This window comes from Brachyistius frenatus, unplaced genomic scaffold, assembly GCF_029030835.1.
Source record: "Brachyistius frenatus isolate BFR_SWC_R1_liver_20210118 unplaced genomic scaffold, ASM2903083v1 Contig_105, whole genome shotgun sequence".
Classification (NCBI taxonomy): domain Eukaryota; kingdom Metazoa; phylum Chordata; class Actinopteri; family Embiotocidae; genus Brachyistius; species Brachyistius frenatus.
The window spans coordinates 1,175,552-1,197,218 of NW_027210704.1; the positions used below are offsets into that span (position 1 = coordinate 1,175,552).

Sequence of the window (21,667 nt, forward strand, 5' to 3'; positions counted from 1 at the left end):
TGTCTGAGGTGTTCGAGGTGTTCGGCCCCGTGTCCAGTCCGCTCTATGTTTTGCGTTTTAATTCCCCGGACCAGATTCTCAACAAGGGTCTGACGGAGGGTCTGACTGTTTATTACGCACCTGCCATCAAAGAGTACACAGCATACATCCTCACACAGCAGCTCAAACTGTGAGTACACACAGACACACACTGATCAGTTATTCAGCTTGTGTATTGAGTAGAAGTCACTTTTGAGTTAACGAAGAGAAGCTGGTTTCATGTCAGTGTAAATGTTTTTCCCCCTCAGTCTTACGGGATCTGATGCGTCCTGGAAGAACGACCAGGAGCCACCAAAAGAGGTAGGTACTGTGGAAACATCACTGTCTGATCACACACACTTTTAACTTTTGACAAAGTCATGCAGTTAGTGGCCCAAATTCTTTCATAAGAAGGCCCAAAAATAAATGTTCACATTTTTGGAAATGACAATTCATTAAAATGTGATATATTTTACAAAAACATAACATTCTAAACCTAAAATACTTTTTTTTAATCATTAAAACGCTACTTTTTATTATTTTTTTATTTAAATTTTGATTTTAATTTAATTTAATTTTGAATAAATTCATCTTGCCGATTTTTTTCTAAATCTTCTTTTACCACTGTGCTACTAGCTCGATATCTTCGTCTTCACTCTCAGTCTGAAGTCAACAGCATGAGTCGGAGAAAAAGAGAGAATACCAGAATTCTTCATATAAGACAAAGGCCAGTGTAATTTAATGGGAAGCTTAAAGGCACTAAACTCATATGTTTAGCTGTGCAGCTCACTGTGTAGCTGCACAAAATGTCCAGCTCATAGTCATTACAGTTTGGATTTTACTGCACTTAAGACATAAGGAGAAAAAACACGAGGAAGATAAGAAGCTTGTCAAATGTTTGATGGGCAGAAATGAAGAAAGAGGGGGCCCAAACTCGGCCCTCAGGCCCCAAATTGGGCAGCTCTACTCGATAGTTTCCAACAGCATGATTGGATCAGAGCAGAAACACCGTTCCGGAGGATTCTTCGTGTCAATCAGCTGTTTGTTCATGCAGCAGAATTCAAGGTGGCAGATCCACAGACACATTCAGCAAAGTCTCTCAGTTTTACAAAAATGATCAGAATCTCTCAGAATAGATGTTGATCCTTTAGTAGATCAACACATTAAGTGACAATATTGGAGCTCATTTTCTGTACTAAAAGCAGTCAATCCAGGAAATCCTCATCTTGCGATTGCAATAATTAACACAAAATCAAGCCAACTCTGCAGTATCGGCGGGAGCTTGCAATTTATTCAAAATTCACACAATTTTGGGGGGAAAATTACATCAGCAGAAACTCTGCTAAAAGTATCATGATATAAAGTAGACTTTAACTTGCTTAAACTTGCTTTATTAACAAAAATATCTCCTCACTTACAATCAGAAAGGCTCTGCTCCTCTACTCACATCACCAAATAAAACTCTGAGCACCAGAAACCCTGGAAGTGATGGGGTTTTTGGGAAATGTGCTCTTCACATTAAAATTATCTAATTAAATGTTTATTATCAAAGGAAGTGATGACATAGTACTGTCTGTTAAATTATTTTTAAGGCTGCACTTTGCATTGTTGAATTGTTATTAATTAAACAGCATCTAAAGCTCTTATTTTGACAGCCAATGTAGTCGTTGTTTTTTATATTACAGTCACAGACGGTCTGTTCTGGAAACATACGTCACTTTTAGGAGTTTTTATGTAACTTTTAGCCACATGGTTCTCTAAGTTCAGTAAATAAATAAAAAAGATTATAAGTAAAATATTTCTGTGATGTGCAGCATGATTATTATCACAGGAAGTGATTACAGATTTATTCCTTAATCAGGTAGGGCTTCAACATTTTTTAATTTATTTTCGCTTGATTTGCAGTTTTTTCTAATTCCTGCAAAAAACAGTTAAAAATGTACATCATAATTTCTGAGAAAATCTGCTGCAAAATTTTAAAAAAATGTATTCCAACAATCACAAAAAAAACCTCCATGAAAGCCTGGATGGACTGTAGAGGTGGAGTTTTTGCTGAATTCAAAAAGATTGTTTTTTATCACAAGATGGTCCACTCCATGCCACAAAGTCAGCTTATACATCAGATATGCTTTACAAATCAATACCTTAAAATGTAAACATCAAAATGAAATGATTTAGTAGTAGATAATTAAAAAAACAGAACAATAACAATAAAAGTATGTAAATGTTCCTCTCAGCGTATTTTCATGACTGAAAGCCACAAATGTTTTTACTTCTCTTCACTCCGGCTGCTGATCCGGATCCTCCTCTGTCATCACTGGGTTCTTTTATTTTGTAGGAGGCTGCTGCGTTTCCTGTTCTGTGATGTCACATCCTCTGTTCTCCCTGCAGGCCTTAGATTACAGTGATGACGAGAAAGAGCAGGAAGCAAAGAGGAAAGGGAGGAACAACAAAAAGAAGAGGGACAACATCATCCCAGGTACTCCAACACACACACAAATAATACTTCCTGTTAGGACTGGGCGATATGGCCTAAAAATAATATCGCAGTATGTTTAGCCTCTCACGATATTTTGAAATGTTTGCTAAAGCACCTCTGAAATACTTAGTTTAATCCTTTGAGCATTAAAATAACACCGTGATGAAATAAATTTTTAAAAAAATGACAAAGTCCTAACCTAGAAATGAGAAGAGATTCAACTGTTTTTAATCAATCCTTTTTAAATTCTGCCTATTGAATCAATACTCGATGTCAGTGGTAATCCAATTGGTTCTTTTGGGTGAGAAAAAAACACCACAACATGCGCTGGATATAAATGAACAGTCTTGCAAACCGCAGCAGCATAATTTTAAACAGGACTTTTTCTTTGATGGTACTTTTACTGTGCAGTAGTTTACCTGCAGCCCCCCATCACTGAAGGATCGATCCGCCCGCATCACTAATAACACGCCCACCTCACTAGTGGTCCGCCCACATCACTAGTGGTCCGCCCACATCACTAATGACCCGCCCACATCACTAGTGGTCTGCCCACATCACTGGTGGTCCGCCCACATCACTAATAACACGCCCACCTCACTAGTGGTCCGCCCACATCACTAGTGGTCCGCCCACATCACTAATAACACGCCCACATCACAAATGGCACACCCACCTCACTGGTGGTCCACCCACATCACTAGTGGTCCGCCCACATCACTAATGACCCGCCCACATCACTGGTGGTCCGCCCACATCACTAATGACCCGCCCACATCACTGGTGGTCCGCCCACATCAATAATAACACGCCCACATCACAAATGGCACGCCCACCTCACTGGTGGTCCACCCACATCACTAGTGGTCCGCCCACATCACTAATGACCCGCCCACATCACTAGTGGTCCGCCCACATCACTAATGACCCGCCCACATCACTGGTGGTCCGCCCACATCACTAATGACACGCCCACATCACTGGTGGTCCGCCCACGTCACTAATGACACACCCACATCACTAATGATCCGTCCACATCACTAATGACCCGCCCACATCACTAATGATCCGTCCACATCACTAATGACACGCCCACATCACTAGTGGTCCGTCCACATCACAAATGGCACGCCCACCTCACTGGTGGTCCACCCACATCACTAGTGGTCCACCCACATCACTAGTGGTCCACCCACATCACTAGTGGTCCGCCCACATCACTAATGACCCGCCCACATCACTAGTGGTCCGTCCACATCACTAATGACACACCCACATCACTAATGACCCGCCCACATCACTTATAACACGCCCACATCACTAATGATCCATCCTGCTCTCAGTGATATGAAACTGAAAGTGAGAGTTTCTAACCGACAGCTCAGGTGACTCTGACCGTTTCATATTGAATTAACGAACGCATCCATAACTCATCTGGTTCATGGTTAGTTGTCATGTCAACTCATGTCAGTATTGATTCACACTGTGGCTGCAGGCTGATTTCATACCAGAGCAGCGGCGCCTGTCAGTAACTTTTCATCTCTCCGCCTGTATGTGATGGACTTTCTGGATGTTTCGAGCTCGTGTTTCAGCAAACGATTGTCAGCATCGACTGTAGTGAAGAGTAACCGCACGTTTAAATCTCTTCTTCCTCCAGATAACCCCGCCCGCATTACCCAGAACAACTTGCAGCATCACAAGCATGATGCACAGGGTTTCCCACCGAGACATGCAGGGCCTCCGTTCAGGCACCAGGACACAAGAAAGAAACCTCCACCTGTCAGACACACACAGCCACCACCTCCACACATGTACCTTCCTCCTCCCTGCCTCTACCCTCCTCCTCCTCATCATCACTTCCCCCCGCCCAACTTCCCTCTCTACCCTCCTCCTCCACCTCCATCTTTCTTCAATCCCTCCTTCTCCTCTCCTCTCTGGCCACCGAACTCTCTCACCTTCTCTGACTTCCCCCCTCCTCCTCCCCCACCTCCACCTCCTCCACCTCAGTAACACACTACACACTCACACACACACACACACACACACACACACACTGTACACACTGTACACACAGCAGATCACGTCCTCCTCGTGTTTATTTATCTGTACAATCACTGATTATGAAATAAATCTTTTACTTATGACTGATTGAACTGTGATCAACCACAAACTCTTCCACTTCACTTTATTTCACTTATTTTCACCCAACAAGAGCCGCCCCCGATCACAACGCTGGTTTTATCTTCTGTCTTAGACGCAGGTGTTAAAACAACGTGCCACTGACTTGCCTGTTTGTACACACTGTTCATGCTGAAACTCTGAGAGACGCTGAAATCTGCTAATAATTGTCAAGTGAACCCCAGAATCCAGCCGGCGTCCTCCACCGTGTCCTTAAGACCTGAAACTGACACCCAAACTTTACACAAATGTTGCAACAGCCCATCTCCCTCTTTCTGGAGTCTTCACGAAACAAACGTGTTTTCTGAACTAAATCACCCATAAAAGAACAGAGATGAAGCTGATCCTGAGTCTGTCATTTCACTGAGTACTAACATGAACTATAAATGATGTTTCCTCCCGTACCAGTATTCACATTCATGACTGCAGTGCTTTACATTTGTGTTTTTGGTGAAAGGTCACTTGAAGAAGTTCAGGTGTTTTCTCAGCACATCATGATGTTGTGAGTTGACAGAGTTCTGGTTTTAAACCTGTTCGTGATCGGACACTTTAACATGGAGACATCCAGCTTTCCATATCCTCACATATATCATAAATACTGGTTGACTGAGAACTGCAGGCTTTCTGTGCCCCTGAATGAAATTTGTTTCTCTAGCATTCCCAATGAAGTGGTGTTTGTTTCTTTGTAGTTTCTCTGTTAAAGCTGTCCAGATAATTTGATTTAAGTTTGAGTAAAACTTTAAACCATCTGGAAATTCCATTTTTTTTTCTGCCAGATTTAATGAAATTCATCCTTAAACTAAAACAACAATCTGGCTGCAGCAAGTGTCTCAAACTGCAGTTTCTTTCTTCAACTGTCTTCCTCTCAGTAACATGATTTATTAATGACTTGTAACTGTACATTAAGAAGGATTTAAGTGTGAAGACCTTTTTTTAGGCCATTTCTAACACCGCAGCTTTTCATACAGTTCAGTATGTTTTGTGCTTTGAAATCGGTCCCTCGTTCTGTTCTGCAACACATAAGAAGTCAGATGTGACATTTACATGCACAAACACAGAAACAAGAGATTCTGTTCCCACCCAGAATAATGACCTACTGGTGCTTTCATTTGGTTTTCAAATTTAATTAGATTTAAGAAGCACTTTTTTATTTTCTATTTTCATAGACTTCCATATTTTGAAGCTGCTGGACATCGTGTGACTAAAGTCACTGAAACAACAGTGAAGCTGGAACGGAGCAGAAAAATGCTGAGTTTTGATTTAAAAACAGTTTGACTGATGTAAAAGTTGTGATCTTTATTTAGCGTTTGAAATGTGTCCTGCTGTGTGTTGTTGTTCTGTCTCATCGGTTAGTTGTTGTTTCCTTCATATGGTCTCGTCTGTAAAGACTGAAGTATGATGGGAAACTGGACCGTACGGTACCGACCGGGTGGATTCTGTTTGTCCAGTTCAGGACTTTGTGTCAGCTGTTAGAAATAATGTTTAATCCTCTGTGGATGAATGAATCCATCTATAAACACAAGGTCTCTCGTGATATTGTATCTTTTTGTAAATAAACACATCGACACTGAGCTGTGTGAGGTAATCGTGTGTTGGACATGGTTCACTGTTCTTGTGCAACGTGTTGGTGTCCCGCTTGAGTAAAACCTGCTGTGTTCTTGGAGCTTTTCTCAACAGGACGTTTCCACACCGACGCTGGAGTCTGACCCGAGACCGAAGAGGGAACAGACGGATGCATGGTGGACTGGATGTACTGAAACATAAATCATCTTTAATACTGAAAGATTGAGGTGAAGACAAACTGAGGAAGTCATCACTGAGCAACGATTTGAATAATCGTTCTCATGGTCTTCCCGTCAGGATGAAGCTCAGGAACACTGAGATGGTGTCATGTCATTTCATAAACTGAAAACAGGAAGTTTAAAGGATGTCGGTCAACCTCTATCATCACAAACATAAACGGTAACATTACATAAAGTCTACATGTAACATGAACACAACATGAGTTGTAACGCGTGTTGAAACGCAGCAGACGTCCTGAAGCTGATGTCTGTTTCAGTCACAAAGCTTCAAAATTAAATCACACTTTTATCACAATAAAAAACAACAAATAATAATAGAGCTTTGGAAAATGCCTCTAACTCTAAATATGTTTGGGGTTTTTTTTGTAAGAAGGATGTTTATATTGTTATAGAAGATTATTTAATATTTGTCAGAAGAATATATTTTATACTTTTAGGTTTATTTTAATTGTTTGAATTTCAAACCTATTTTAACACATTAAAATATAGATTGTAGAAAGAAACAAAAAAATTTGTAAATGTATTTCATATTAAAATATAAGATAATCACTAGTTTAAACATGTAAAAGTCACCTTAAAAAAAAGACAGAAGCACGTGATTGGACAGAAGAAGAGGACGAGTGACAGGAAAAGGTGTTGCTGAAGTGTTTCACAGCGTCGGGTAGAAAACTCACCGCACGCTGCAGCTGCTCCAACATGGCTGCGTTTTTTCATTCCAATGTTTCTGACATCAACTTTGATGTTGGAGAATATCAGCAGTTCTCTGGAGATGGAGATGGAGCTGGAGATACTGCTGAGGAGAGAACCACAAAAACAAGTAAGAGATCAGTTCCATGGTTCGTTCTTTTAAACACCAGAATCCTTGTTTTAGTTCTGCTCCTCTGGTTCACTCTCAGTTTTCACTAAAGACACGACTTCACAGCAGCAAATAGACACAGTTAAAGAGGAACGTGCAGCATACTATTTACAGGAGTTGGTGGAGACCAAACCAAACACAGAATCACCGCTCTGAAGAAAAGCTGTAGCTGGTGAATAATATCAAATGGTGAAATATTGAAGTATGTAATATTGAAATATGAAATATTCGTGTTTCAATTTCAGCTCGTTTCACTGACATCAAGTGGATAAAAAAACATGGTGACGTATTTAGAAGCATGTAGTGGCATGTTTTATGTGTACTGTATTAACAGCTAACCTGTTGTTTGTGCTGATGTCACACTGACATTCTTTAAAAAATATTTATTACAAAAGTATTACAGTGATGTAAAACTGGTATATTTCCTATTTATTTTATTCCAGCGTTTAAACGGTCTACATAATTCCCCCCGAAACCAACTGACCCTGATGGTTTTATGACGTGTTTTATTAAATCAATTTGATAAAAAAAAAAAAATAAAATAGCATCAGTTTTCAGCTGGTGGTTGAGATGTTTTATTATCTAACATCTCAGATATGAGTGTGATTTCTCTTGATTTACATTACACTGTTATTTCTGTGTTATTTCTGTTGGACCGTACGCTGGGACATGCTGTGCTGTTTGTGTCGAGGTGAGACAGAGACGGAGACGGAGGAGCACATCTGTCCTCGCAGCTGGCTGATGTTCGGCTCCAGCTGTTACTACATCTCCCAGAGCCGGAGTTGGGACCTCGGCCGGCGGGACTGTGTGCAGAGAGACGCCGACCTGGTCGTCATCAACAGCCGGCAGGAACAGGTGCTTCAAACTCTCCTGCGCCGCTGCATGTTCACAGCCGTGTTGTGTGTTTTACCGCTGTTGTTCATGAGGATGCTGATTGACAGGCCTTCCTCACCGGGTTCACCGAGGCAGCGTGGGTCGGCATGACTGACCGGGAGGAGGAGGGAACCTGGATGTGGGTGGATGGAACACCAGTGGACACAGATGGGTGAGACAGCTCCATATTATTCTGTATGGACCAGCTGATTTTTCCTGTTTGAGCCCACTGATCAGAACCATAATTGTTCGTACGCAACAGCAGCCGTCTCTGAACTTATTGATCCGCCCTGGTGTGGGAGTCCTGCTGTATATTTTGTCTGAAATGCACAGATGTAAATTCTTTTTTTTCCCTTTTTTTTTAATGTAATGCAGATAAAGACACATGGGGTTATTTGATATTGTTCTCTTTGTGTTTTTAATTCATAGTTATTAATAATGATTCTCCTTCCAGTGAGCTCCTCTGTCTATCCACCCGTCCTCCTGTCATGTGCATGTGAACAGTAACAGGTTGACTTGTCGTCTGCAGGCTGCTGTGGGCCGCCGGGCAGCCGGATGATTCGTATGGAAGTGAAGACTGTGGTGACATTCGCACCATGATTACTTTCATTGGTTTGAACGACTTCAACTGTTGTGCTCGATCTCGGTGGATCTGTGAAAAACATTTTTCGATAGATTAAACTGTATCAGTCACAAAATTCCATTTTTTTTTTAATTTTAAACTAATTGGATCTTTCACCAGTGAGGATGTAAAAGATCCTCTGAAATGTCCCCTAGATTGGAAAGTAAAAGTAAATAAATCTATTCATGCTTTCATCAACGTAATATGAGATAAATAGATTTATATAAACTCAGATATCTTCTGAAAACCTCATAAGCTTCTAGACAACATCAGAAAGACAGGATACCAATAATGATTGATTGATTGATTGATTGATTATTTAGTGATCACAGATGGAAAAAGTTCCTCCAACATTCAAGCTTTTTATTTATCCGTTATGTCCATTTTACGACTTGAGGGTTCATTTTTGGGCTTTTTTGCCTCTTATTCAACATCCTGGAGGAGTTTCAGGCTTTAGAGCACATCACAGCACTGAAACAGTACTTACTCAAATAATCAGCGACCTCTGACTAAACTCTGATGGAAATAAGGTCCCAGTTCTGATCCTGTTGGTCTTTGATACGATGAACCGTGATATCCTGATCAATCATCTTGAGAAGTTGGTTGTTCTGTCCGACAATCTTAAACTGCTTCAAAACATACATCAGAGAGGAAGTTTTATGTCAACATTAGAGATCTAGTGTCAGAGAAACATGAAGCTGCTGTGGGGTTCCTCAGGGCAGCTGCCTCGGTCCTTTACTGTTCTCACTCTACATGCTGCCACTAGGGAACATCATCAGAGAGCACAAAGTCTGTTTTCATAGTTATGCAGATGATACACAACTGTACATCGCCGCTGAACCAAATGATGATGCAGCAATGTGCTCCATCACTGAATGTCTTTTAGCAATAGATAAATGGATGAGCAATAATTTACTCAAATTAAATGAGGATAAAACAGAAATCCTGCTCGTCGACCCTGAAACAAAAAGAGAAATTGTAGAAAAGGATCTGGGGCAACTAACTCCGTGGGTACGATCAGAGGTAACTAGTCTGGGTGTAATCTTCGACTCAGATCTAAGTTTCTAGGGAAACTTTAACAAGTTGACAAAAAACTTCTTTTCTCCACCTTAGAAACATCGCTTTGGTGCGGCCGTTTATAAATCATCTGATGTCATCAGACAGATGCTGAAAAGTTGATTAATGCCTTCATTTCTAGCTGACTGGACTTTTTACTGGCCAACCAATGAAAACAACAGAGAGACTTCAGGTCATCCAAAACTCTGCAGCTCGAATATTAACCAGAACCGAGAGGAGAGAACACATCAGTCCAGTTCTGGCTGCTCTGCACCGGCTGCCTGTAAAACACAGAATTGACTTTAAGCTCCGCCTCCTCACATACAAAGCTCTTAATGGGCTCGGCAGAGTTACATCTCTGACTCTCTGGTGAACTATGAGCCTTCAAGAAACACTGAGACCATCTGCTGCTGGTTTATTGGAGGTTCCCAGTAAACAGCCGGAAGAAAGTTGAGGATTCAGCTTTTGTCAGCTACGCTCCGAAGCTGTGGAACAAACTAGCTGTTAGATATCAGGGAAGCTGCTCAGTTAATACTTTCAAAAGAAAGATCCAAACATATCTCTTTACATCAGCCTTTAACTAGCTACTCTTGAAGCTCTCTTGCACCTGCCATGCTCTTGAACTACCGCGCCTTTGAAATGCATGTTGCTTATTTTATATTTGAACTATATATTTTGATAAAACGTAAAAAGACTGATAAATTTGTGAAAAGGGAATTTTAGTAGTGTAAGAACGGGTTGGACCCGTGGGAGTTTTTAACTGAGGTTTAGCAGAAACCTGGAGGTACACTGATGAGTCTACCTTAGACCACAGCAGAAAGCAGATTTAATCTCGCATGCATTACTGGTAATATTATAGACTGTGTGAAGTAAAGTTAAAGAAAAGTGCACAAGACGTACAACTGCTACATCTGCTGTTTCCGCTACTTCATATCATAAATTGAATCGTAGAGAATGACCTAAATCAAGTCTACTTGTATTCATTTTTATAAATTTGATCTGTTTCTTATGCATTTTATCTGTTTTATGTCATTTCTTTTCTATATTTTTAAATGTTCCTTTATATGTGTTTTTATGTGAAACACTGCATGCAATTCTTTTGCTGTGAAGCACTTTAAGCTGCATTTATTGTATGAAAGGTGCTGTACAAATAAACGTTATTATCATTATTGTTCCGTATCTAGAAAGTTTGTAGTGACGAGAATTTTAAGTTTTATCTGAATTTGGATTGCAGATTTAAGTCTTTAACTTTCTGACTTCAAAGGATTTCTCTTTTTCTCTTGAGATTTTTATTGAAAAATATTTCTGCCTCTTTTGTTTTTGGGGGAAAAAAAGTACTTGTACAGGAGGAGTTTGTGTGCAGCGGTGTCATTTAAGACATATGGACTCTGTTTTAACATCTGCTTGTGTCGAGGTGAGGACATGTCTTTTATTTTAAAACATTTAAATAGTGTCCTGTAAATAGAGATCTCCTCTAGCAGGTTGTTCCTGACAGAAAAAGCAAAGAGTGATAATTCACTGAGGAATATTTGATCTTGGTTCCAATCAATCTACCACAGAGTGGCGCTATAGTTACAGAACAAAACATGTCAGTGTCGTCCACGTGCAGTTACAGAACGGATTTAAACATGTTAAATTGATTTTTATAAACAAACCAAATTGTTTACTTATACTATGTGCCCGAAAGACGTGTCAGTATTCATAAAAAATAGTTTATTTCTGAATAAGTGGTTGTCTCGTATGAAGGGTGACGTCCAAATAAGTGTGTAGGTCGGTCCTTCAGCTTTTGGGACCAGAAGCTGCTCTCTGATTGGACGCTTCTGGTTTTATTTTATTGGTCGTGTATTGGAATTGTGTTTGTTGCTTTGTTTCTCATTTCTTGTTTGAAGTTGCATGACTGAACAGTTGTGTTATCGTAGACTTTATTCTCGAGCTTCGGGGTTACAGTCTCCACATCAGCAGCATCTCTCCGGTGACTCGTCATCATCGTAACGTCTGTCTGCGTCTGGGCAGCGCTAGCCGTAATGTGCATTATATAATCTTTTAATCTGAATGCTTATTGGAAAGATCAGAGACATTTCCCAGCGTGCAAACAACAAGCAGCACACGCCTGCAGGCCTGGGACATTCAACAGGTGCTTTTCTTCTGGTACGATGCCCCTTTGTGTGTCTGTCTGTCTGTCTGTCTGTCTGTCTGTGTCTTTGTGTTAGTTGCAACTCGCCATTTGTTGGACCTCCAACATTTGGTTACTGACGGCCAGTTGCTGCTGTATGAAGCCACAATCATTATCATTTGCACTTGTTAAGATTTCCGGTGCTCCACTTTCCAAACGGAAGGAAAAGATTTTATTTGAACACCAAAAATATCAGTCAGTTAATGTGAAGCTGTGACTTCTCCAGGAAAAGATCTTCTTCTGATGTGTTCCAGGAAATACAAAAAACAACAGCTTGGTCTAAGTGAGGATATTTATTGAATAATATTTACACCAAGGATAAATGATAGGAAGATATATTTTTACATATGAAATATTGATGAAATGGAACTGAATCGATTGTTTTATCAGAGAGGGATAAATGATGACGCAGTAAAAAATGGAGGTACTTCCTGACGTGAAAAATGGTTTATGAATTTCGGAGATTGTGCTTCAGTCGTGACGACAAGCCTCTTTTCTGCAGACAAACACGTGTGGATGTGGAGAGCCTGACGTTTGGCATCGGGCTGCGGATGATCAGTTCCGTTACAGGCGTCCCGTGTTTGTACCCATTGGTTCTTGGACTGGAGATTGACTGCAAAGAGGAACGGCTACGTAAAGCAGCTGGCGGCTGCAGCAAAAACCTTCTGAGCATTGTTTTGGGTTACAATATATTGTCCGACCACTATGACTAAAAATATAAATAACTTATTAATGTCAGTTAGATAAATTAGAGACAAAAGGTGATATATATTTATATATCGTAATATATGACCTAAACATCAATTCTAAACATCCATTATATGCTCAATTTACACATCAATTGACTATTTATGAGAAACAATCACAGAATTAAACATGAAAACCATGGAGGAGTTTGATTAAACTTCAATAATGAATCTGTCATTAACAAGTTGTAACGATGTTCGACCCTCAGGTGGCGCTGTGACTACATGGCCAGAAGTAAGGCAGCAAATATGTTGGGTTTTTTTTATGGTTAGTTTCACACTGTTGTGTGTGTTGCAGCGAAACCTCTGAAAAGGTAGGGAAGCGTCTTTTTTCATAGATGTGGAGTGTGGAGAAAGGCCTGGGCACAAGAGCAGTGCACCGGGGGTGCAAGTGGGTGTTTTGTATTTTGCTGAACACAAGAGCTGACGCATCTCTGGCATCCACGTTCTCCTCCTGAATCTGAGGTTCCACAATCGGTCGCAGCCTCCTTTCCAGCACCCTGGCATAATCTTTGCCCGGGAGGCTGAGTAGCGTGATACCCCGATAGTTTGAGCACACTCTCCGGTCCCCCATTTTTGAAAAGGGGAACGACCATCCTGGTCTGCCAGTCCATAGGTACTCATCCCAACCCCCATGCTACATTGACGAGGTGTGTCAACCAAGACAGCCCCACAATGTCCAGAGCCTTCAGCATCTCAGAGGGGATCCCTTATCTACACCCAGCGCCTTGCCACTGAGGATCTTTTTGACTACCTCAGACACTTCTGCCACTGATATGAAGAAGGCCTCCTCTCAGATATCCGCATGCGCATGGAGGCGACCCGCCCGGCACCTCTCACCCTGGGCAACTCCAGAAAAGTCCAGCTCCTCTCCAGGAGCTTTGTTCCAGAGCCAGCGCTGTGCATGGAGGTGAGCCCAACTATTTAGTTCAACCTCCCGCACGAGCTCCATCTCTTTCCCCGCTAGCGAGGACCGGCTTGCCCGGCCCCCGGCCCAGGCCGCCACCTGGCCTACAATGCACATGATCCCAAAGCTTGTCCCTGCGGGTGGTGGGTCCACAGGGTGGCTGCTCCATGTTGTTTCTTCGGGCTGAGCTCGACCGGGCCCCATGGGCAAAGGCCCGGCCACCAGACGCTCGCCAGCAAGCTCCCCTCCCAGGTCTGGCTCCAGGAGGGTGCCCCGTTCTCCCTATTCTGGGAAAGGTGGCTAAAATCTGTGGGCTGCTATTCATCACGAGTAAGTTGACCTGCTTTTGGTCTGGACTCTCCCCTGGGACCAGTTTACCTTGGGAGACCCTCCTGATATAACATCGCTCCCAGGATCACTGAGACACTGAAAGCCCTCCACCATGTTAAGGTCGTGATTCTCTTTTTAATCTAAACATTTGTGGCCTTATTTAAAATAAAATTCTTAGAATCCTCTCAGAGAGCTCCTAACTTAGCCTAAAAAATGTTTAGCAAGGAGTCTTATCTTAGGAGTGATTTCAGAAACTTCTGTTGTAAAATCTGTGGATATTTGATATTTACTTGTACATATTTCATTGATACTTTTCACTGAACTCAAATTAGGCATAACAGGAATATGAACTAATGAACTAATAACAGAGAATCGTTCCTCTTCTATAAAACATGATTATATGCTTAAAAACAATCACTTCAATGCAACGAACATGATATTGGCTTTTGGAATTTTGCACCTGTATTTTTATATCTGCAGTTTTATGTCAATATACTAATAAGTATACAGCGGTGTATGCAGGCTTGTGGTTCTATGTATTTACATGTAATTTTGTGTTTATTCTGAAAAAGTATTGCATTCATATTGTTTAACATCTGTTCAGCCCACAAAGTACCTCCTCATAGAAATGATCCACTTCAGCTTGCCTCTATTGTAGAGGTAGCTCAAGCAATAAGGAGCCGAGCTGAACAGAATATAAGTAATACTGTACATATAAATGATACATAAATATGGTTGCTCCAATATATGGAGAAAAAAAATCAAAGCAACTGGTGGCAGGTAGCAAGTTATCGCAAAAACCTGGATCATTGAAACTTTGATGAAAGCTTTCTTTTTTATCTGATAATTCAGGCTTTCTTTTGTGTTCTGTCTTCCTCTACTGTCCTTTCCTCTTTCCCTCCTTCCATCCCCTGGAGGTGGGCGTACCAGGGCTCTGAGGATGGATACACAGCAGAAGGAGTTTATTAATATAATCAGGAGGAACAGCATGAATTGGACAGTGAGGTATTGACTGATGTGGCCCTGCTGAATTGCACAGTGGGCAAGCCACACAAACCACATCACAAGGACATACATCCATGCTGGAACCAATACGGCCACTCTGTAACGTAAAGGCCGGAACCTGAGAAAAACAATGGGATGTTCCACAGCGAGGTAGCGCTCCACACAGAGGAGGCATTGGAATAGTGGATGGCCAAATGCTGTGAGGCTGATGAGAAAACTCCAAAAGTACTGAGCGGATCGACTGAAGACGAGCATCGCTGACATCGTCGAGACGTTGGCAAAGTTAATAAGTAAATTGCTGGTGAAAAGATTGTAGCTGAGCAAATCTGTCTTCTCTGTCATGGGAGAGGAACAATGCAGCCGCGCGACCCAGACATTCAGAGGCAAACAAACCAGGGAGCTGAGGATCAGTACGACAGCGTAGCTATGAACAAAGATTTGATGGCAGGGAACACACAGGGTCATTGTGCTGTTTGACATCGATGGGAAGTCCGTGCTGGTGTTGGTGCTCCAAGCCATCGTTGTAGAGGTCAGGATGTCAAGGGATTCTGTCGAAAAGAAGCTTTCAGGGAATGAAAAGAGGAAGGGGTCAACGTGGAGAAGTCACGTCTAGGAGGCAAAGAACAAGAAGGGGAATTCTTGCAAGTACAGTTTTGTGTTGCCTGACATTTGTAATGTTTTGTAAGAGGGCAAAAAGTTTCAAGACTGCTCCTTATTGTGTGGGAATGGTGCGCAGTTCCGTAAGCGATAACCTTCGTGAGTAAGCATTTAAAATTCTGTTGCTTGATCAAAATCAGCCGCTGGTTACAGATTCTTTTGTGACCAGTGGGTCTGCAGTTTCTCTGTGGACATAATCAGACTGATATTTTGTGTCAAACTCTGGAAATCGTGATCAGAGACCGTTTAAATGATTCAGGAAGACTCTGACAATGATGTAATGAGCTTCGAGATTTTGAGTCACATTCTTGTTTCCGATTTGCAGAACCTCACTGTCCAAAACCGAAAAAGGGGAATCAGCTCATTCGCGCAACCAGGTGGGTTTCCCTGAGTTACACACTGCTCACAAAAAACGTGTAACTCAGGTGCTGGTTTTAAGTACTTACTATTGAAGGTTATAGCTTCTCTGGGCTGCGTGCACGTCACCGTTTGCTTGCAATAGGAGCCGTCCTGGAATTCATCTGCTGAGCCTTGCCACCAATTCTCATTCTATATATATATTCATATATAAATTTACACACATATAGATATATAAACAGTGGTTACATTCACCATTAGCAGATATTTAATTCACTACTTTAACTTTGTTATTATCCAAAACTAATCAAATGCGAGTTGTTTATAACATCATTCAGTGTAACTCACTTGTTGGATGATGTCGGTCTTCCCACTGTCGGCGCTACATAAACTTGTGTGGGTCAAATTTGGAAATGGGGAAATGTATTACTGTGGCCACACCCGACCCAAACGCCACGACACCTGTACACGATTGTTTTTGCATGCCATGTCAAGAGACAGCTGTGGGCCGTTTGTCTTACATTAGGTTGCCATTGTTCTTCTTCTTATCATTCTTATTACAGAAATAAGCCTCCTTTTATTGTAATAGCTATTCCCTAGCAATATTGCCCTCACCTTGGTAGGCATGTAGCCTAGAGGAAGGTGCAGGCCTGCTGCAGATGAGACAAAGGACACAAACTGACCCTGCAGAGGGAACCCCTCCATGGTGGGAATAATGGGGGAGTTCAGCTTCCGTGAAAGAGCTGGTTTGAAAGAGAATGTTCTCTGCAGTAACTCTGCATTTGATTTCCATGTGCACATGACACGAGTACAGGGCTCCCCCAGGCCATTGTGTAACTCAAACCCTGAACCCCTTCCATAATACTGTACAATTCATAGGTTTGATCTTACGTAAAATCCAATTAAACTGAATAAATAACCAGATAGATAGATAGATAGATAGATAGATAGATAGATAGATAGGTAGGTAGGTAGGTAGGTAGGTAGGTAGGTAGGTAGGTAGGTAGGTAGGTAGGTAGGTAGGTAGGTAGGTAGGTAGGTAGGTAGATAGATAGATAGATAGATAGATAGATAGATAGATAGATAGATAGATAGATAGATAGATAGATAGATAGATAGGTAGGTAGGTAGGTAGGTAGGTAGGTAGGTAGGTAGGTAGGTAGGTAGGTAGGTAGGTAGGTAGGTAGGTAGGTAGGTAGGTGGATGGATGGATGGATGGATGGATGGATGGACGGACGGACGGAGGTAGGTAGGTAGGTAGGTAGGTAGGTAGGTAGGTAGGTAGGTAGGCAGGCAGGCGGACGGACGGACAGACAGACAGACAGACAGACAGACAGACAGACAGACAGACAGACAGACAGACAGACAGACAGACAGATCGATGGAACCAAGTTCAAGAAGCTGAAACTAAGCTCAGACACATGCACACAGATGGAATTTCATGCTGCTCAGGGTTTTGCTTTTTTTGCTGGGGTTGAAATGCAAGCTTCATCACTGACATGAATCAACACCTGTCACTGAGGTTTATTCAGGACACACAGCCAGCTTACAGGCACACAGAGCACAACCACCCATTTACATGCGGGACAATAAAACTTGAATGCTCATGCCAACACAGTTTAAACTTTATTCAAGGCCACATGTCCTTTCATTTGGTATTTGCATTCTCTCCAAACGTTTGGGAGTGTTTTCTCCCGGCATGAAGAGAAGCTCTGAGGATCAGTAACGCCGTAACTGAACAGTTCAACAGGCACGTTTGAAACATGCAGACAGCTGACAGAAAAGGACAGAAAAAAGCACACATGAGCTAAGGAACGGCAGTCTTGAAACCAAATCCTGCCTCTAAAGCTCAATTAATTCAGTTTATTAACACCATATAAAAGACACTCATCAGTGAGCTTTAGGGGTGCTGGTGGGCACGGCTCTGGAGGTCGCAAAGTCAATCTATTGGTTCACGACTTTGGTGAACAACTAGGCTAGATAACATAGATTACCATGACATCTTATACAGATAGTCCTTGTGTCCTACACGGTTTATTCTTTCACCCCAAGAAACCATCCAAACCATAGAGGCCTGTTGTACACCAGGAATGGGCATTTCAAGCAAAAATACTGTTGGATATTAGCTGGGAACTATTTATGTATGATTCAAAGACCCACCCCCTGCCGCCGCATGTTACACACTCTCACACACACACACACACACACACACACACACACACACACACACACACACACACACACACACACACACACACACACACACACACACACACACACACACACACACACACACACACACACACACACACACACACACACACACACACACACACACACACACACACACACACACACACACACACACACACACACACACACACACACACACACACACACACACACACACTGAGTGACACTTATGCTGTAAATTCAGGCTCAATAAACACCATCAAAGTTTGAAAAGCCTTTTGACAAAGCTGGTTTTTATCATCATAGAGATGAAGGCCATCGTCTCTGCACATCCAACATCAAACTTACTTCGTGTAGCCACTCATTGTTGATCTGTGGATGACCGTCTGCTCGCTCTCGAATGACTGTGAAAGCTGTGATAGACTCACGATCCTGCCAGCTTTACCTGGCAGTTTGCACTACTCCTAATCTTGGTTTAAGGTACTAGTCCTCTCTGCATGTTTTTCCTGTTTGTATCATAGTATCTAATCTCACAGCGCCACTTGTTGATTCATGTTCGGTCGTCAATAAGCTTTTAGGTGCATTACCGCCCCCTTGTGGCAATAGCAACACATTGCTAGTAGGCACAGGTAAAAACAAGGAAAATAAGATGATAATTGCAGAAACTATTTTATTAATTTTTTTATGACTTTTTTTTATTGACGATTATGTTTTCATGAGTGTGCAATCACACGGGAGCTGGTCCTGTTTTCAGAGACCACCTTGTTGACATTGCAAGTTTTGCTGCCTCCGCAGATTCTCATACATTTTTGAAAGAAGAGGCTGAGACGAAGGTTATTCAGTTGGTTGCAATGCACAACCTCGCCACTAGATGCCACTAAATCCTCCATACGGGTCCTTTGACAGGGTTTTTCCGACTACACAACATTTTATTAACTCAACCTAGTTCCTCCAGGGACTCTTCATTTCGAGTTGCTGTCTGCAGATACCGCTTTGGGTGGAATCGACTTCTGCTGTCCAACTCTCAAAGTTCCACAAGTTGTCATTGTAACTTTTCCCCTTCAAGCTCCCTTTGAATGACACATTTCTCTTGCCGAGACACAACTATGTCGATGACGGCTGAGAGACTGTTTTCTTTTTCATCACTTTGTGACTTATAACTGAGCCTGTGTTCTTTTTTATATCCTCGGAGGACAGACTGGTAGCTCTCTGCCAGTTCGGTGGCTCTTTGATGCCTGACTCGGGATACGACCTCTCTTTGCACCAACAGCGTTCTTCCAGACAGGGAAGCTTTGTAATGAAGGTCAAGTTGGAACACAAAACCTCTTACTAATGCGGAGTGAACCAAAATGCCGACGCAGAATGAGCATTACGGTGAAAAACAAAGGGTTTGGTCAGGGCTGAGTGATGGTGTCGGGCTCAGTGACGAGGTTTCCCCAGACAGTGAGCCGGCTGACGGGCAGCTTGTCACAGGTGTGGATGAGAGGAAGTCACTGGTGGGGCCTGGAGCTGAGGCTGGTGACTGAGGTCCAGCGCAGGCTGGCAGACTAACAGACAGTTTAACAGGTTCTGCAGGCAGATTCACAAACTAAGCTAGAAGCCTGGTGCAACAATAAACCTGTGGATTACACAACAATTTGGTGGGGACTGGCTGTTAGTGCAGCAGAGAGGAAACCAAGGCCACGCCAGCACACAGACACAGAGGTGTCTGTTCATACCTCCCCCTGTGGGACTTTATTCTTTAATATCAGAGGATCACTAGGATGTAAAGTGCCTCCTGTTTCTCTGTGGTCTCTCTGCTCCCCTTGGTTCTCCCGTCCGTCTTGCTCGAAGTTCTCCTCTCCATCCTCGTGCTCACACTTTTCTCAAGGTTTTCTGGTTTGAGTTTTTCTCAGTGATCTTGATTTATTTCTGTGGGAGGAGGGATCAGGGAGGGTAATCCAACCTTATTAATTACATCCCATTATGTTGCTTGAAGATATTTTTGCAAGAAGGGTCTGAATTAATGCATTATTATAAAAAAATATAGCAACAGTGATGAAGCTGGTTGGCTATGCTTCAGATGGTCGAGTTGGCCATTAGTCATGAAGTTGGCTCCCGGGTCCTCGTGTCCATATGCCGACGTGTCCTTGGGCAAGACACTTCAGTTTAGTGTCTGAGGTGAGATGCTGTAGACTGGATCAACATTGATGTATGTGTTAATGTCTTTAATCAAAGCTTTTTAGCAATAACTTAACCTTTTATTTTTACTGCACACACGTCATTCAGATGGAGTGACCACGTGACAAGGTGACAGTCTATGATGGTACTTTTGTGTTATGTAAGCATATAAAAATGAATTTCTCACGCTGAAAACAGAAAGCTACATGGAGGTCAGTTGTCATTACATTGCTCTTTTCTGTTGAAATGCTTTTAACTGTAGCAGAATGCCTTTCAATTTTGGTTATATCTCCTCTACTTATGTCACACATGAAGTTCAGTTTACTTGTCTTGGCCTCTGTTGCTTTGATTTTGACAACTCTTTTCATACAAAAAAAAAAAAAAACGGTTCTCTCAAATCGCTCAAATTTTTAGGAGCAAAATAATATAACAGCCCTTAAATTATATTTCTGTGTTGGTCAGTGTCCACTTGTGGCATCTCTTCCTGTTTGCTCTTGCATGCCCCGAACATAGACTGTATATAAAAGAGTTCGTAGCTTCAGGTCTGTAAAATGGTTCCGATCCAGACGTGTCTTCAGCTGCAATACCAGCGAGTGCCACTAGAGGTCGGCTCCAAAAAGCCTCCGGCTCCATAGACTCCCATTCAACTTCTCTCATCAAATCCAAAGTGAATAAAATGTGTCCATCAGTTCTCTCGGTGTTGTTAGCTAAAGTCACTCCTTCTTCTTAGTTTTCTGGAGGTCCATCTGAAAATAATCCCTCATTCATTAGAAAAGAAGATTCAAGAAGACCTGTTTTTGGGGGCGTGTCTGTTTGATTGACAGGCCTGTGGTGCAGTCAGGTTACAGCTATCAGTATTGCTAAGTTTCCAATCAGATCGAGTCGGATCTCCTGCTTGCTCCTCCCTCAGCTCGTCCAAATATGGTCACTTCCTGCTCCAAACCACTCCGAACTAGCAAGATGGTGACGGAACTTGGGGCTTCATAATGGCCGCTCACAAACCAATGGGCGACGTCACTGTCGGTTGCCACTCGGCCCTAATGATATTTGAGATGTCACCTTTGCAACAACTGTGTGTTTCTGACTGACACACATACGATTCAGAGCCATTTCAGTGTTTCTGTGGTAGCCGCAGGAGAGTTTTGTACCTTGACAAGAAACAACCTGACTGTATTCTTTTACCAGCATAAATTCATTCTGGTTATCTTTTGATATTTCCTCCTCATTTAACTGCCCAAAATACACATTACTCTTC

General features: G+C 42.1%; 2 protein-coding genes across 3 annotated transcripts in view; both read left to right on the top strand.

Annotated features, from left to right (window-relative positions):
• The window catches only part of naf1 (nuclear assembly factor 1 homolog (S. cerevisiae)), a 104,484-nt gene that overhangs the window by 4,179 nt on the left and 78,638 nt on the right, over positions 1-21,667 (top strand). The window contains exons 6-9 of one of the 2 annotated variants that reach the window (XM_069712024.1): positions 9-169; positions 288-339; positions 2,410-2,497; positions 4,155-4,503. In XM_069712024.1, coding sequence (XP_069568125.1) covers positions 9-169; positions 288-339; positions 2,410-2,497; positions 4,155-4,503 — 650 coding nt within the window. Of the gene's footprint in view, positions 1-8; positions 170-287; positions 340-2,409; positions 2,498-4,154; positions 4,508-21,667 lie in introns of those variants that run through there. The other variant, XM_069712025.1, reaches the window with a different exon arrangement.
• On the top strand, positions 6,988-11,232 carry LOC138628781 (CD209 antigen-like protein E). Its single transcript, XM_069712008.1, has 3 exons — positions 6,988-8,188; positions 8,275-8,378; positions 8,736-11,232. The coding sequence occupies exons 1-3, from the start codon at positions 8,003-8,005 to the stop codon at positions 8,884-8,886; spliced, it is 441 nt and encodes a 146-aa protein (XP_069568109.1). The 5' UTR covers positions 6,988-8,002; the 3' UTR covers positions 8,887-11,232.